This window comes from Amblyraja radiata, chromosome 3 (genome assembly GCF_010909765.2).
Source record: "Amblyraja radiata isolate CabotCenter1 chromosome 3, sAmbRad1.1.pri, whole genome shotgun sequence".
Taxonomy (NCBI): Eukaryota; Metazoa; Chordata; class Chondrichthyes; order Rajiformes; family Rajidae; genus Amblyraja; species Amblyraja radiata.
Genome location: NC_045958.1, coordinates 63,817,162 through 63,836,027, shown reverse-complemented (window position 1 = coordinate 63,836,027; position 18,866 = coordinate 63,817,162). Strand labels below are relative to the sequence as shown.

The 18,866-nt window shown below is 43.8% G+C and overlaps 1 protein-coding gene across 3 annotated transcripts in view; it reads left to right on the top strand.

The window, feature by feature from the left end:
* The first annotated feature begins 306 nt into the window (after positions 1-306).
* Positions 307-18,866, top strand: part of LOC116971095 (inorganic pyrophosphatase-like) — a 36,087-nt gene continuing 17,527 nt past the window's right edge. Inside the window, exons 1-7 of one of the 3 annotated variants that reach the window (XM_033017931.1) lie at positions 307-336; positions 399-618; positions 1,344-1,408; positions 11,779-11,832; positions 12,651-12,770; positions 14,790-14,876; positions 17,784-17,910. In XM_033017931.1, the coding sequence (XP_032873822.1) occupies positions 471-618; positions 1,344-1,408; positions 11,779-11,832; positions 12,651-12,770; positions 14,790-14,876; positions 17,784-17,910 (601 nt within the window). In that variant the 5' untranslated portion in view covers positions 307-336; positions 399-470. Of the gene's footprint in view, positions 337-367; positions 619-1,343; positions 1,409-11,778; positions 11,833-12,650; positions 12,771-14,789; positions 14,877-17,783; positions 17,911-18,866 lie in introns of those variants that run through there. The other 2 variants (XM_033017932.1, XM_033017933.1) reach the window with 2 other exon arrangements.

Here is an 18,866-nt window from a genome sequence, read left to right as displayed (position 1 = left end):
TGGGTCGTTATTCTTTTTAGGACTGGAGTTGCCCATTCCTTCTCTCCAGAGATGCTGCCTGTCCCGCTGAGAACTCCACCACTTTATGTCTCTTCGCTGCAGTTCCCTGGGGACCAAAGAGCTGCGCCGCCACCACTTGACCGGCAGGGGGCGGTCGCTCCCCGGCTGGTGCAGCGCCCTGCCCCGGCCAGCAGGGGGCGGTGTGAGGCGGCGGCGGCTCCCGCTCCCCGGCGGCGAGGGGCGGGATGAGCGGCGGCGCAGCGACCCGCCTCCACCCACCACCCGGCCAACCCGGCCAATCCGGCCCACCCGGCCCACCGGCCTCCAGCTCCACCACACCGCCCGCCCACCGGCACACCGGCCTCCACCACCCGGCCCAACGCCCTCCACCACCCGGCCCACCCGGCCCACCGGCCTCCAGCTCCACCGCACCGGCCGCCCACCGGCCTCCCCGCCCACTGGTCTCCAGCATGTGGGCCTCCCTGCGCGCCATCACCAGCAGCCGCTTGATGTTTTGGTGGGGCCGGAGGTCGCAGGCGGTGGCCATGAGTTCGCGGCACAGCTACAGCAGGGAGGAGCGCGGGGAGCTGCACAGGCCGAGCTACCTCCTCTACCTGAGTGAGTGACCCAGGCCACCGGCTGACCTTCCTCCTCCTGGACACCCCCGGGGCAGCGACCCCGCTCCCCGCACCCGGCCCTGGTAGAGCCGCCTCTCACCCTGCTCGGCCGATGTGGAGGGAAGGAGGGCGGGTGAGATGTGGAGGGAGGGAGAGATGTGGAGAGAAGGAGGGCTGGGAAGGGGAAGGGAGGACAAGGGAGATAGGGAGGGAGGGGGAGGTTGGGGACTGGAGCTGCAACTGGACATCCAGATGATCAGAGGGGTTCCTGGAGCATGGCGAGCAATTAGGACCAGAATGGACATGAGGGGCCGAAGGGGCCGTGTCTTCACATCGCTCCAGTGAGGGAGCCTCCACAGAGGCTGCCCTTCACCTTCATACACTTGCAGAAGATTCATGACACAGCCAGACTATGGAGTTGACTCTCACTGACTGCTGAAAGAGCTGCTCGCAGGTCGGAGCTGTTGAAAGATACGCCAAGTACTTTTAAATACGGCGACCATTTCCGCCTCTTCACATTGTTCCAGACCCCGGGAGAATATTTCCTTCTCCGAACCTTACCGATTGCTTGTGTATTACAAGTGTATTTTGATTTCTCTGCTGGGACCTTCATAATTTTTGCATTTCACATAAAATTGCAAAATTCAGTGTGAGAAATAGTAATAGAAATGATCATTATTAACTGACGAATAAATGTTAACCATGATTATTTCCTTCCATTTTCAGAGAACTCTGATGGTAAATACATTTCCCCTCTCCATGATATTCCTCTGTATGATGAGGTTGACAAGGTAAATGAAACCTTTGTCACTGCTTTGCTGTGCTGTAGTCAATTGTTCATTAGCTCTGCTAAAATCTTATTGGACCATTGATTGTTCAAGTCAAGAGTGTTTAATTGTCATATGTACTGTCAAAGAAATAATGAAATTCTTATTTGCCGCATCTTAACAGCTCTATTAACACAATACACACATTAAACATAATCGATAGTTTAACAACAGTAATACTAGGTAATCATTAATGCAAAACCAAAGTCCATAGAGTGATCTAAATCCAAGTCCATAGAAGATCATGATTGCTGAGGTAGCGGTTAGTCATGTATTTCTTTTGTTGGATAGTCGCAAGTGAGCATTTTAATTTAATAAATCTACTGGCACACTGGTTCAATGGTACTTTAATGTCACATGTACTTAAATGCAGTGAGATTCTTTGTTGTGCTTATAATTAAGTAAAATCTTACTATACATAAGCACAGTCACACCGAAGTACAAGAGTGCAATGATTGTAGTGTAAGAACAGTAGATTACACCACTTGGTGCCACAACAGGCCATGTTCAATCTGCACACTCAGCCTCTGTGGAGCTTCTGGCGGTGCCTGATCCACACGATCTGCTGCTGCAGGGCCTCCATGCGGCACCTACTGCTGCAAGGTCCACTCCATGGACACATCGACCCATGAACGCACTGTCCCCTCGCCACCTGCCGCCACTGCTCAGCCTCCATGCTCTGGGAATGCTCAGAGTATCGGCAGGAGTGCGGGAGGTGACCCCACATTTCTCTCACTGATACCGATCCTCTCCGCCAACCACCACATCTTGAATCAACTGGGCAATATCAATCCTCCAGTATTGCTCTCTGTAGCTTCATCAGGAACAGTACATCAGGGTTTGTACTGTAGGAAAGAACTGCACATGCTGGTTCAAATCAAAGGTAGACACAAAATGCTGGAGTAACTCAGCGGGACAGGCAGCATCTCTGGAGAGAAGGAATGGGTGACGTTTTGGGTCGAGACCCGTCTACAGACTGAAGGGTTTCAGGGTTTGTACTGATCACTTGTGTTGTAACAGCATTTCAAAGCCTTAGATTGAATTTTGAAGTAAATAATCAGGGCCCTCAATAGATTAATTTTTACTGTAATGATTCTTTCATTCTTGTTGACACTCCCCTTATGTTAGCTTAGCTTACTGTGGAGTGGGTCTTAGTTCATCGCCTGGCCATGAATATGGTACGTGTAGAAATGATTGCATTGAAGTGTCAACTGAACTAAAGTCTAAAGTCACTGAAAAAGGGTTACTCTGCAGGACCTTGGGAATTATTAAGCTGCACCTGCTTATATTGTCTGCTTTGTTCAAAACTGTTTGATACTGTAACTCAGCTTTGATTTTATTTATGATGGTTAGGGAGATTATGATTGCAATTTATTAACCAGGCCAAACAGAGGCAAGTTAATTGAGTTATTGAGGTTTTTGACAGATTTCAAGCAGATTAGATTAAAGCAGTACCGAAGGGGGTGTACAGATGGGGGATTTATAGTAAAGGTATTACAGGAAAACCTTGGAAAGGCCTTCTGATAAAGAACAGTGCACCAGGAGACTGCATCAAAACAATTGAACTCAAATTGATGGAAGAGAATAGCACAGAAACAGTATTCTTGGAATTACAGTAAAGGTTACAAGCAGATTCCTACAATATTAATGTACTGTAGGCAGGTAGTTTCACATGTTAAGCTAATCAGTTAGTTGTCATCAATCAGTAAACCCTACAAATCAATCAGCTTTCTCACTCTAACTGACCTCTTACTGCCCCTATAATGCAACAACTCCAGCTCTGCACCAGATGGTGCTGCAGTGCACTCTACCCACACACACAGCTGTCACAAACCTGCAGTCTCCCTCCCCAGAGAGAGAGCTGGGTTCTTTATAGTTTTTTTAAATAATGTTGCTACTTGCATTGTGTGCCATGTGTTGAATATTGAGCCCATTAGTTGTCCCAGTCATCTGTAACGCCTATTCATCTTCAGGTCTGACATGCCATTAATGCTGCCATCTTGCCACTGGTCCACTATCACTTGTTAGCTTTGGAGTTCAGGCACCGAGTAATCCTGGCTTGCTTCACTCACTGAGGAAATGGAGAAGAGGAGGAGGACGTGAATGGACAAAATGGGACATAATGTACCTTTAATTATGAATCAATAACAAATGCAACTTAAAGAGCTATAAGATCTATAACTTAAAGGAGACTTTTCAGTGACAAAAAAGATGATTATTTTCATTCATTCATTTGTTCTATAAATCTGCATCACCCTCTATATCTCTCGTTTCATTTTCCCCGACTCTCAGTCTGAAGAAGGGTCTCGACCCGAAATGTCACCAATTCCTTTTCTCCAGAGATACTCCAGCTTTTTGTGTCCTTCTTCGGTTTAAATCAGCATCTGCAGTTCCTTCCTACAAGATAAATTTAATTTATGTTGCAGAATATGCAGATTTTGATTTTCATTTTGGCAAATTGCTAAAGAGTGGAGGGATACATTCAAAATAATTTATGATAGTAGGCCTTTATCCTGAGAGAACTGGAATATAAAGTGAAAAATTCAGATCTATAACTTCTGGTGCAACTGTCTAACATACAACATCTCTCTTGGGCACTGTGCTCATGGAAAGAGATCCAAAATGGTGTAGAATGGAAGTACTTGTGAAGCTATTTGTCCGGATGGGCAGAAGTTTGGAATGAGTCGACATACTTCCAATAGTTTAATCATTTAATAGGTGCAGGAGTAGGCTATTCAGCCCTTCGAGCTAGCACCGCCATTCAATGTGATCATGGCTGATCATCCACAATCAGTACCCCATTCCTGCCTTCTCGCCATATCCCTTGACTGCGCTATCTTTAAGAGCTCTATCTAACTCTCTCTTGAAAGCAACCAGAGAACTGGCCTCCACCGCCCTCTGAGTCAGAGAATTCCACAGACTCACAACTCTCTGTGTGAAAAAGTATTTCCTCATCTCCGTTCTAAATGGCTTACCCCTTATTCTTAAACTGTGGCCCCTGGTTCTGGACTCCCCCAACATCGGGAACATGTTTTCTTCCTCTAGCGTGTCCAAACCCTTAATTATATGTTTCAATAAGATTCCCTCTCATTCCTCTAAATTCCTGAGTATACAAGCCCAGCCGCTCCATTCTATCAACATATGACAGTCTCGCCATCCCGGGAATTAACCTTGTGAACCTACGCTGCACTCCCTCAATAGCAAGAATGTCCTTCCTCAAATTTGGAGACCAAAACTACACACAATACTCCAGGTGTGGTCTCACTAGGGCCCTGTACAATGGTAAAATGGATGAGTCTTTCTTTCACACAGCAAATTGTGGAACACTCTTCCCTAAAGGTTTCCAAAAGCTGGTGGTTAGCTGAATATTTCAAGACTGAAATTGATGGATGTTTATTACGTTGGGGATCTGGCCTTGTGGACTGTGTTAGGAATCCGAGGTTTAGGTTGGCCATGATCTGACTGAATAATAGAACTGTCAACAGTCTGAATGACCAACACTTTCTCTGTTTACTTCATTCCTTTATTGGAAATACTGGAAATTGAAAATACGATAGATAAAAGGTCATTTCATGTTAAAATACTTGTAAGAATTGCCACGGCCACACTGTCATCAGGTCATGTGGAAAGAGACAGCATGAAAGTAGGAAGTTGGGCTCAGGGACTCTCCAGGATTAAGCACCCATTTTTGCACTAATCCTACCCAAACCCATTTTATTCTTGGCGGCAGAATATTGCCGAAATGAGCATTAAAAGGGTGGTGGGATATGGAACAAGCTGCCAGAGGAGTTAGTTGCGGCAGGGACTATCCCAACATTTAAGAAGCAGTTAGACAGGTACATTGATAGGACAGGTTTGGAAGGATATGGACCAAATGCTGGCAGGTGGGACTAGTGTAGCTGGGACATGTTTGCCGGTGTGGGCAAGTTGGGCCAAAGGGCTTGTTTCCGCACTGTATGACTATGGCACAGCTGGTAGAACTGCTGTAGAGACGTGGGTTCGTTCCTGACCTCTGGTGTTGTCTGTGTGGAATTTGCATGTTCTCCCTGTGACCGCGTGGATATCCTCTGGTTTCCTCCCACATTCCACATTCCAATTGATTTGCAAGTCAATTGGCTTCTGTAAATTGCCCGTGGTGTGTAGGATGTGAATGTGAAAGTGGGATAGCATAGAAGTAAAGTGAACAGGTGATTGATAGTCAGCATGGGCTGAAAGGTCTGTGTCCCTGGATGAACATTCAATCAATTCTCCCTGCATTGTTGGGATGCAAAACTGGCTGTAAATTGATTAGGCAAAATATATTATGGAACTACCGGACCATACACCAGATTTATATTTATAGTCATTGTACGCCTATTAAAAATAATGTATGATAATATGCCATAATTTGTAATGTGTGGTGAGGCAATAGCACTTCCTACTGACATCACCTGGGAGAACGTCTGCTGAAAGTGGCTGTTAGGCAGCCTGGAACTGCGATATTGTGATGCTGACTGAGCAGTCAGTCATACTGATGGATTTTGACATACAGTCAGAAACCAAATGCGTCAATTTATTTCCTCTTAATTCATACAGAAGATTAGTTAAAGGTTGGAATATACACTAGGGATTGAATTAGAAAGTCAAATACCAAAATAAGCTTTAAAAATGTTCAGGACCATTATTAGCATCTCGGAGCATTCTGGGGATGTGCTGCTTGGGAGAATTCTCACCTATTTTGTGTGCAATCAAGCCATTCTTACAATATGCAGATGAGCACAAAAGTATTTTCTCCACCAGATTCTGGAGAAAATGTATGGGTGCAATCAGCCAAGATTTGGTGGTGTGATGGCATCATGGTATAATCACATGGGGATGGAGCTTTGAACACAGTTGGGTTGGGGATTGATGGCGGGAGTTGCTGTCAAAGTCGTCGTGCAGTAAAGGAGAAGGTTGGGAATATGATCGTTCTGGCGTCTCATAATTAGGCAGGGGATCATGTTAGACATGCACTCAGGTCAGGGTCATCGGGGTTAGTGTTGAGATCACCTTTGTGTGAAATATAATGCTCAGAGAGTGATCTTCCTTTTCCCCACTTTGTTTCCAAGTGCAACCGAACACCTGGGTGATGCAGTGATTCCAGTCCTTAGTGATCATGATGTGGTCTCCTGTACATTGGAGAAACATCAATCGGTAGACCATTTTGCAAAAAAATCAATTCAGTCTGCAAGGGTGACCCTAAGCTGTTTCCTGTCAATTTAATTCTCATCCTACATTAAAATCTGTCTTCAACTTCTTAATTTTTTCTCACTAATCCAAACTTCAGGTGAGGGAACACCATCGCACCATCAGTTATCGCATTATTATCGCCCTCAGAATTAAACAATTTTAGAAAACTAGCCTTTCTAGTTTGCATGAACAATCATCAGCCTGTACTATTAATTATGCCATTTTATTTTCACAGATACTATCTGGCATGTTGAATATTTCCAGTATTTTATGATTTTGTTTCAGATCTTGGATATCTGCAGTTTTTTGAGTTTTTGATATTACAATTGGGCAAAGTCATTACAGGTGCACAACCTTTTATCCGAAAGCCTTGGGACCAGACACTTCTCGGATTTCGGAATTTTTCGGATTTCCGAATGGAAGATTTTTAGCGTAGATTAGGTAGGTAGCGCGGGCGGCTTGAAAAGTCTGGAGCGGCTGCCTCCTCCCCGGAGACCGGGGAATCATTGCTTAAATGTTAGTCAGTTAGTTTGGAGGGATTTTATGTGGTGGGGGGGTGAAGGGGGAAACTTTAATTCTTAGTCCCCTACCTGGTCGGAGAGGCGGGGAGCGGGCAATGCCTTACCGGGTCGCCGTGCAGTAAGCTCCGGAGCGCTGTGGCCGCCGACTCCCAACATCGCGGAGCTGGGGCTGCGGGCGTCCGGCCGCGGGCGGCGCCGGTTGGAGCTCAGACCCCGGCAACTCTACCCCTGGCTGCGCGGCGCTCCAAATCCAGCGCCGCCCGCGGCCGAACGCCCGCAGCCCCAGCTCCACGATGTTGGTAGTCGGCGGCGTCGCAGCGCTGGGACACCAGCGGGGAGCGGGCAATGCCTTACCGGGTCGCTGTGCGGTAAGCTCCGGAGCGCTGTGGCCGCCGACACACAACATCGCGGAGCTGGGGCTGCGGGCGTCTGGCCGCGGGCCGCGCTGGATTTGGAGCGCCGCGCAGCCAGGGGTAGAGTTGCCGGGGTCGGAGCTACAACCGGCGCCGCCCGCGGCCGGACGCCCGCAGCCCCAGCTCCGCGATGTTGGGAGTCGGCGGCCACAGCACTCCGGAGCTTACTGCACGGCGACCCGGTAAGGCATTGCCCGCTCCCCGCCTCTCCGACCAGGTAGGGGACTAAGAATTAAAGTTTCCCCCTTCACCCCCCCCCCCTTCACATAAAAGCCCTCCAAACTAACTGACTAACATTTAAGCAATGATTTACAGATGTTTAAGTGTCTCCCCGGTCTCCGGGGAGGAGTCAGCCGCTACAGTAGTACAGACCTGGGTTGACCGTGGGTCGTTTCGGGTCAAGTTTGGCACCAAACGCGAGCTTTGGTGTGCAGACGACATCCTGGAAAAAATGTCCGGTTTTCGGAGCTTTTCGGTTTCCGGAACTCCGGATAAAAGGTTGTGCACCTGTAGCTGCTTAAATTCCAACCTCTTTTTATAATTTCCCTTGATTGTGGTAGAGTGGGAAGAATGCAGTGTTGCCAGTGAAGGAGCTGAATCATTGATATCAATTTTGGAATTTCAGTTTGGAAGTGCATATCCTTGAAAATCTGGAAAATGCTATTAATTTCATAGTACATTGATGACAAATAATGGCAATTTTGCAAATGTTATTATTGCACTATTCAGCCTAGGTATCTCTAGATGCTGCCGTCAGAATACCATGGTATGATTGAGTAACCTTGATCGAAAACACTTCCCTTGTGTTGAAATTATTCTATTCACTCACCTCTCCCCATTCTCTCTAACCTACAGTGTCCATAATGTTTGGGACAAAGACCCATTATTTATTTATTTGCTTCTGTACTCCATAATTTAAGATTTGTAATAGAAAAAAAATCACATGTGGTTAAAATGCATATGGCAGATTTTAATAAAGGCCATTTTTATACATTTGGTTTCACCATGTAGAAATTACAGCTGTGTTTATACATAGTTCCCCCCATAATAGGGCGCCATAATGTTTTGGACACAGTAATGTCATGTAAATGAAAGTCGTCATGTTTAGTATTTTGTTGCATATCCTTTGCATGCTATGACTGCTTGAAGTCTGCGATTCATGGACATCACCAGTTGCTGGGTGTCTTCTCTGGTGATGCTCTGCCAGGCCTGTTTTGCAGCCATCTTTAGCTTGTGCTTGTTTTGGGGGCTAGTCCCTTTCAGTTTTCTCTTCAGCATATAAAAGGCATGCTCAATTGGGTTCAGATCGGGTGATTGACTTAGCCTCTCAAGAATTGACCATTTTTTAACTTTGAAAAACTTCTTTGTTTGTTGCTTTAGCAGTACGTTTGGGATCATTGTCTTGCTGTAGAAAGAACCGTCGCCCAATGAGTTTTGAGGCATTTGTTTGAACTTGAGCAGATAAGATGTGTCTATACACTTCAGAATTCATTATGCTACTACCATCAGTTGTATCATCAATGAAAAGTGAGCCAGTACCTTCAGCGGCCATACATGCCCAGGCCATAACACCGCCGCCACCGTGTTTCACAGATGAGGTGGTATGCTTTGGATCATGGGCAGTTCCTTCTCTCCTCCATACTTTGCTCTTGTCATCACTCTAATATAAGTTAATCTTTGTCTCATCTGTCCGCAACCTTTTTCAAGAACTGTGGTTGCTCTTTTAAGTACTACTTGGCAAACTGTAACCCGGCCATCCTATTTTTGTGGCTAACCAGTGGTTTGCATCTTGCAGTGTAGCCTCTGTATTTCTGTTCATGAAGTCTTCCGCAGACAGTGGTCATTGCCAAATCCACACCTGACTCCTGAAGAGTGTTTATGATCTGACAGACATGTATTTGGGGTTTTTTCTTTATTATAGAGATAATTCTTCTGTCATCAACTGTGGAGGTCTTCCTTGGCCTGCCAGTCCCTTTGCGATTAGTAAGCTCACCAGTGCTCTCTTTCTTCTTAATAATGTTCCAAACAGTTGATTTTGGTAAGCCTAAGGTTTGGCTGATGTCTCTAAACAGGTTTATTCTTGTTTCTCAGTCTCATAATGGCTTCTTTGACTTTCATTGGCACAACTTTGGTCCTCATATTGATAAACAGCAATAAAAGTTTCCAAAGCTGATGGAAAGACTGGAGGAAAGACTAGGTGCTGAGAGCTCTCTTATACCTGCATTAAGGAGGCAATTAAACACACCTGAGCAATTACAAACGCCTGTGAAGCCATGTATCCCAAACATTATGGTGCCCATGAAATGGGGAGGACTATGTTTAAACACAGCTGTAATTTATTCATGGTGAAACCAAAATGTATAAAAATTCCCTTTAATAAAATCTGACAATGTACATTTTCCCCACATGTGATTTTTTCTATTACAAATCTCAAATTGTGCAGTACAGGGACAAATAAATAAATGATGGGTCTTTTGTCCCAAACATTATGGAGGGCACTGTATGTCTGCTTCAAGTAAGAGCTATCAAATGAGATCCATTTCCCATAGCCCTGTATGTTGTTTAGATAGTTAACTAATTTCTTTATGAAATGTACTATTAAATTGCTTTCACCACACTTTGAGGCAGTGATCTCCAAGTCTAATGATTGAAGGTTGCAAGTATAGCTGACCTCTTCTGCATCTCCACTCACTTTATCTTATTAATTGTAATTTTGCCTTCTACGACAGTGGTCCAAGCTTTGGAATTTTCTGAATAAGTTTCTCCATTCCTGAACCTCGATCCTGTGCTGTAAAATACGTCTGCAAATTTGCTGCTTTGAATTGTCAGTTTTGTTATTCAGCTGCCTTATAGGCTCCTTTTTTGCACATTGTCAATTCCCACATTTGATTTCCGTCAGCGCCTGATATGTGTCTTTACGTACTTTGTGTGTGGTATGCAAAAACAAAGAATTTCACTGTACCTTGGTACATGTAACAATAAAGTATCATTGAGCCTGGTGTACCAATAATAACCTCGTCCTCAACTCAAAGAAGACGAAGGAAATCATCGTAGACTTCAGGAAGACCAGAGGTGACAGACATACCCCCATCCACATAAACGGGACTGAGGTGGAGCGCGTCTCCAACTACAAATTCATCGGGGTACATATCTCAGAGGATCTGTCCTGGTCCGTCAATACCACCAAACTGATCAAAAAGGCGCAGCCAGCGCCTCTACTTTCTGAGGGGGCTCAAGAAAGTTCACCTGTCCCTCCAGATCCTGTCCAACTTCTACCGCTGTACCAATGAAAGCATCCTGACCACCTGCTTCACGGTATGGTACAGCAGCTGCACAACAGCTGACAGGAAGGCATTGCAACGGGTGGTGAAAACCGCTCAGCACATCATCGGTGCCCCGCTCCCTGCCATGGACGCCCTCCACCGCAAACGGTGTCTGAGACGGGCCGGGAAAATCATTAAGGACCCCTCTCACCCTAACCATGGACTATTTGTCCTCCTCCCATCAGGGAGGCGGTACAGGAGCCTCAGGTCTCGCACAAGCAGGCTGAGGAACAGCTTTTTCCATAATACCATTACCCTGCTGAACTCACAGGCCCAATGCTAGCTATCTTTATACTCTTTTCTCTGTATATATTTATTTGCCTATGTACTAGTTTAATTCATCCACATTGCACATATTGTTTTAACCAGTATTTTTACTACCTTGCACTCTGATTAGATGCTAAACTGCATTTCGTTGTACCTGTACTCGTATTTGTGCAATGACAATAAAGTTGAATCAAATCAAATCAAATATTGAATATAATCCTCTACCAACTCAAATTCTACTTCTGCCATTCCCAAACTTCTACTTTCCATTAATACAGGTTTCATAAAGACAACAACATTGTTTTTGTTGTGTATTCATCTTTTCCATAACATTCAGAATACTGTGTGCCATTTTTGGCTGTGTTTAAGGTGCAAGTAGGATGTCTTTAGATACGATGGTGATTCAAATAACCTCCATTTCATTTACTTTTGTTGTAGATAATTAGAAGTATCCAGTTGCAAAGCACTAATCATGAACCAAGGCTGTTTCCCCCACACGCAGATAATTCACCAACAGCCAGTTATTCTCTAAATTCTGACTTTAAATTGTGGCATGTAAATAAAAATAAGCATTGATATTGCACACATTGTATTCTTTGCAGGCCCTCTTTAATATGGTTGTAGAAATTCCACGTTGGAAAAATGCTAAAATGGAGGTGAGTGGTGAACTAGGCGCATTAAAAATATTGTTCTTGATTCAATAATGTGAAGCTATTAATAAATTATAAATTGTTGTTCATTTTGATAACTCAAAGAATCCTTGAGAAAATTGAACCAACAATGGTGTGGACCAGCAGAATCTCCCGACATCTGGTCTGGAAAGGGGGATGCTTTTAAAATGATAGTGATAGTGAGAGTTTAAGGTATGCATGTTCCTGTGAAAAGTAAGGCAGTAGGAATAAGGAACTCTGGATGATGAGAGAACGTGAGGTTCTGGTCAGGAAAAAGGAGACATGGGTCAGGTATTGATCAAGTGTATACCTGGAGGAGCTTCGGGGGGGAGGGGTTGAGGAGTATACTTAAGAAAATCCAAAAGGCAAAAAGGAATGTCCTGTTAGGTGTGGAAAGTGGAAATGAACATCAAAAGGATGGTTCATACACAACAATTAAATCTGGTCTACACTGTTCCTCAGAATACCACTTTTGCAAGCATAGGACTTTTCTCATTAATGTTTTTGAGTATCTAATGTCTATGTTAACATAGCTTTCATTAGATGATTCAAATGTCAGAAAAAAGTCTGCTTTAATATAGCGGACTTAAATGTCCCAGGATCGTCCAATCTCATATTCAATGATCTAGTCATTGCTCTAATAAAGATAAACTTAATTTGAGTACAGCAAAGTCCCACAAACAGTGACATGGGGATTTCTGTCTCAGCAATGAGAGGAAGAATCATAATTTTTTTTAAATAACTTTAGTTTCTCTCAAGAGGTTTATCCATTGTGCAGCTGTAACATTATGTTATATTTTCAGATTGCTACAAAAATGCCTCTGAACCCTATTAAACAAGATGTGCAAAAAGGCGAAGTACGTTTTGCAGCAAATATCTTTCCTTACAATGGCTATATTTGGAACTATGGAGCATTACCACAGGTGTAGCTTTTTAAACTTCTATTAAGATATTAACTTTCATTACTTATTTGATAATATTATCCTATATTGAAATTAAGGCAACTACTTTGATATGAGAATGGCTAAAGAAAAATAGATTGAGACAATTGGTTCATTCACCAGAGACAGATATTCATGAAGATATTTTATAAATTTGCCAGAGGTGTTTTCCCAGGAGGAAAAGATGCAACATCATTCATTAAGTACAGTAATGAAGTTAAAGATTATATCAAATTGAAGGAGATAGCATGCAATATTTTGAAGATTAATGACAGAAGATTGGAATTTTTTTTTAAACACCAAAGGATGACTGAAAACGTTCTAAAGTATGATGGAGAGAGTATACGTGTAAACAAATAATATAAAAATGAAGCAAGAACATTAGTATATGAATAGAAAGAAAATTATTCAGGAAAATATTTGTCCTTTGGAGGATTATACTTGGAACATAATAATGGGAAATACAGAAGTAGCAGATCATAAATAATTATTTTGGATAGGTCTTCACAATAGCAGATAATAAAATCCCAATAAATAGTAGAAAGGCCTATTTCCCAGCTACATAACTCTATGACTTTATTGCTACCACTTGTAATAAATGATCAACGAGTCAAAGGAAGGGAAAGACTATCCAATCTGTCTCATTGGGGGATAACTACCAGGGAAACTAATTGGTTAAAACTGGTTAAAGCCTCGGACCTGATGGCCTACATCCTAATGTCTTAAAGGAAATAGCTGCAGTGATAGGTTGGATCGGACACCTGGTTATATACCAAAATTCCCAATACTCTGGAGAATTTGCAGTAGATTGGATAACTGCAAATGTAATAACACTATTCAAGAAAGTAGGGAGACAGAAAGCAGAAAATAAATAACCTGCTTAGCATTATATTTTTCATTGGTAAAATGCTGGAATGCATTACTGCAGAGATCATAGAATGACATTTAAAAAATCATAAATCAAGAATCAACATAGATTGACGAAAGGCATTTCATGTTTGAAATTTTGTTGGAATCTTTGAGGATCTAACAAACAAATATAACAGAAAACTATTGCATGCAATGTACTTGGATTTTGAGAAGATATTTGATAAAACGGTACGTAAAATGGAACTGCAGAATATGAGTGCACAAGGCTGGGAGGGTGGCTAATTAGCACAGTTACAATAAATGAGCCATGGAAATCAATAAACTGGAGTATTGGGAGAAAAATGTTTCTAATTTATATTCATGACTTGGATGAAGGGATGGAAAGTTTTGAAGCCAATTTTTTAAAATATTCATGTTGACTTTTTTGAGTGTCAACAGCAAGGCCAACATTTATTGCCTATACAGTACTTAATTGCTCTTAAGAAAATGATGGACTACCTTTTTGAACTCTGCTGTCCCTCTGAGGCCACTCCAGAATTTGTATCCAGTAATATCTATCCATGTCAAGATGGTGTGCCACAAAGTGGGGAGGGACGGGGATGTGGTTGTGGGGATTTTGCAGGTGGTTGTTTGCATGCTGCTGCCTTGGCCTTCTTGGTTGATGTTGCCAATGGTGCAAAGATAAGTGGGTTAGCAAGATGTGAGGGGAACACAAAAAGCCTGCATCAGGATATAAGTTTAAGTGAGTGGGCAGGAGTTTAAAGAGAAAAAGTGTGTGATTTTCCACTAGAAAGAAGAATGTAAAAGCCAACTTTATTTAAAATTGAATAATGCAAAATTATGCAGTGCAATGCAATCAGGATGTCCTAATATAAAATATGGTATGATGGACGGTCCCTGTAAAAGATGGTATGATGGACAGCAGGTATGGAGTCCAGTTAGTATATCGCCCTTTGCTTGTGTTCTTAAATTGTAGATGCTTAGTGCATAAATCTTTGTGCTGTATGAGATAATTTCTATCGCTAAATGCCTTCCTTGCATCTGCGGTATGACGTGCCATGGTCATTGGAAGAGTGAGATTGTGCTTGATTTAAATCTTTAATAATCAAATCCCTCTTTTTGTCTCTGCAGACCTGGGAAGATCCCTGCCATAAAGATCCGAATACAAATTACTGTGGTGATAATGATCCAATTGATGTCTGTGACATCGGGTCAAAGGTTAGTTGTTCAAATACGTGATTACTTACAACCTGACTTGGTAATCACGCTGGGTGGATACTTTGAATGTTGTTATTCAGATTCATATTCAGATTAGTTTACTGTCGTGTATACCTGGGTCAATGGAATTTCGTTTTTGCATGAAGCTTGTACAGTAAACAGTGTACATGGTAATGATAAATACAGAAAACCCTCGTTATAACGGAGCATGGTGTGGGGGGGGGGGGGGGGGGGGAGTTGTAGGGGAGTATAGTGTCCTTTATTGCTGATTGTCCACTATAACCGAGTAAAGGGCCTGTCCCACTTACGTGTCCTTGGCACGCAAATTACGCGACCTCGTGGTCGCGTTGAGGTGCACGGGCATCGTATGGCCGCATGCGGCCGGTCGCACTTAGAAGCGCGGAGGGGTATGTAGTTGTGCGTGACATCACGTGGGGCTCTGAAATTTTTGTAGTGAACGAAATCTTCCCCGCCAACAGCCTGTCGCGGAACTGACGGCCAAAGTGGGACAGGCCCAAGACCCTGGCGCGATGCAACGTCTCACCTCTAACAGCAGCAGAAGCAGGCAAACGATCGCCGAACTCGGCCTGGGGCTCACGGCCGTTGCGGTCCGGATCCACCCCCACTTCTACTCCCAGAGTGGGGCCAAGAAAATTGAAGATAGACACAAAATGCTGGAGTAACTCAGCGGGACCGGCAGCACCTCTGGAGAGAAGCAACGGGTGACGTTTCGGGTCAAGACACTTCTTTTCAGACTGAAGAAGGTTCTTGACCGGAAACGTCACCCATTCTCTCCAGAGAAGCTGCCGGTCCCGCTGAGTTACTCCAGCTTTGTGTCCATCTTCAAATGACGTCACGCGCTCCAGACGGCTGTGCATACGCATGTAATCGCACCAGACCTTCGCGGGACCATCGCGGCTCAACGCGACCACGAGGTCGCGTAATTTGCGTGCTAAGGACACGTAAGTGGGACAGGCCCTTAAGGGATTACCGAGTAACAGAATTTAATTGCGCAGGTAGTAGAAACAAAGATCTGCAGTTGCTGGTTAATACACTAATGGGCCTGTCCCATTGTACGAGGTAATTCAAGAGCTCTCCCGAGTTTAAAAAAAAAATCAAACTCGTGGTAAGTACGTAGAATGTACGTAGCGGCTACGTCGGAGCTCGTGAATGTCTCATAGCGGCTCGTAATGCTAACGGCAGGTACTCGGGAAACGCGGTAACTCGTGACGTTTTTTCAGCACTGTGAAAAATGTCCACGAGAGCCCCGAGTACCTACGAACGACTATTACCGCAATTCTCCGAGTTCGAATCAGGGGAAACTCGGGAGAACTCTTGAATTACCTCGTACCGTGGGACAGGCCCTTAAAGGGCACAAGGTAGTAACTTAGCAGGTCAGGCAGCATCCCTGGAGAACTCGGATATGTGATGTTTCGGGTTGAGACCCTTCTTCAGACTCTCAGTCTTGAACTGGTCCTGGAATCCAGGTCTGCTGGCGGCCAGGAGAGAGGCGAGGATCGGCGGAGTCATTGGTCGCGGACTGCGGGTGTCCAGACTGCAGGTATGGGTTGGCGATTGCGGTAGGCTTGGCCTGGAAGCATTTGGGGAAGCGTCGACAGCCCGTCCTTGCGGTGAAGGCCGGTAGGACTGGTCTTTAAGCGGCTGGGGTGATGGTGCGGGTCAGCGGTAGTGGCAGTTGGGTGCATGGCGCGATCCAGTGATGCGTCTCAACTGAAACGTCACCTATCCATGCTCTACAGGGATGCTGCCTGACCTGCTGAGTCACTCCAGCACATTGTGTCTTTCATCATTATACAAGTGTTATATTTCTTTGCCTCTGCAGTGTAACTAGCAGTTTATGTTTTTAAAGAGACAGTGGTGTCAGATTATTGTGGGTATGCTCTGTCCACGAAACCAAAATCCATTATAAAGAGGTCAGTAGTAATGAGAGTTTACTGTACAACTGATGATGTAATTTATAATAAATTAATCTAAAGCAGTACAAAAAAAATTAAAGGGCAAGAACAGGATAATGAATGAAGAAGAGTTGAGAGTAAGAGTAAGGGGAAGGGGATGAGAAAGAGGTGACTGGTTCAGCAGTCTGATAGCTGTGGGGAGGAGCTATTTTTATGTGTGGTCGACTGAGCTTTCAAGCTCGTGTATCTTCTCCCAGAAGGTAGAAGAGAAAAAAGAGAATTGCTAGGATTACAGGAATCTTTGACGATATTGATTGAAAGATATAGTATGGAAACAGGCCTTTCGGCACATTGAGTCTATGCCAACCTGTTCACACTAGTTCTATGTTATCCCACTTTCGCTAAACACGGGGAAATTTACTGAGGCCAATCAACCTGCATGTCATTGGGATTTGGGAGGAAACTGCAGCGCCTGGTTCCTTTTCACTTTTTGTGATAAATCTGACAATCAAATCTAGACGGAGACACAGGAACTGCAGATGCTGGTTTACAAAAAAAAAGACACAAAGTGCTGGAGTAACTCAGCGGGTCAGGCTGCATCTCTGGAGAACATGGATAGGCAGCGTTCCGGATCGGGACCCTTCAGTCTTGACATGGTTTTGAACATACCTTTCACAGCTGATTATTTGGATAATTTATAATGAGTTTAGGAACCGAACCAGGAGCTCTGTATTTAGCTGCTGACTGCATCTCAATTCCTGATGTGCTTTTCATTAACCATGGATTGGGATAGATCCTGACATAATCTATTAACTACCCAAATGAGTTACAAGCGCTTAGATAAGCAAATGGAACCAATGATACCCTGAAGATTAAAGCAGTCATATGCTTACATATCAATTCTCAGAATGTTTAGAATAGCATTAAGTTTTTATTCATTTCTAGTGCAAATGTGATGATTTACTTTTGTATATTTCACTTGTATTTCTAGGTGTGTTCTCATGGTGATGTAATTCAGGTAAAAGTGCTGGGAGCTTTGGCTCTTATTGATGAAGGGGAAATGGACTGGAAAATTATTGCTATTAACCAGGAGGACCCAGACGCACAGATATTTAATGGCAAGTTCAACTAGTCTATAATGTTTATTAACTTGCAATAACTGTAACAACTGGAGACAATCTTCTTATTGAGGTACGGTTTTTAGGTGACTTCAGGATGATGAGCCTGAGAATGGAAATTTGGAAGAACTAACACTTCTGAGGCAGTTCTAACCTGGAAGCCAAACTAGACATCTTTCCAAAACTGATTGTAATTTGATGATTAACCACTCACCCAGCTGGGGAGGTGTGTCTGTCATTGAGGGATAATGTTTCAAAGTTCAGCTACAGTTAACCCAAGGGCAATATTGATAGTGTTGTCCTTGTTTGTAGAACCTAAAAAGAAGCTTAGCTGCAGACACTAAGAACTGCAGATGCTGGTTTACAAAAAAATATATAATTGCTGGAGTAACCTCGTGGGTCAGGAAGCATCTTTGGAGAACACAAATAGATGATGTTTCAGATGGGCACCTTCTTCAGTCAGGAAGAGCAGCAGGAATCACAGGACGGGAGCAGTGAGAGAGGATCTCACAGAACTCCCCTCGGAGAGAAGGGAACTTCAAAGTAGGCATACTCTGAGGAGATTTTGCAGTGGAGCAGTAAAATGTTGACACAAGGAACTGCAGGTGCTGGTTTGCAAAAAAAAGACAAAAAGTAAGGAGGAACTCAGCTGATCAGGCAGCATCTCAGGAGAACATGAATAAGTGACATTTCAGATTGGGACCCTTCTTCAGACTGGAGAAGCTCAACTACACATACTTGGCATTATTATTTTCCATTATCATGTATCTAATATCTCAGAACCTGCTTGTGCATAGCTTCCACATGAAACTACACAATTAATGTTTGGAAGTACAAGGAAGAGACAAGATACAGTCCATTATTTTCAAATGTGATTGTTTTCTCAAAAACGAAGCATGTCCCTGGGTTCAAGAACTTGTGAACATGGCAAATACGCCTTCCTGGGGCCCAACTAT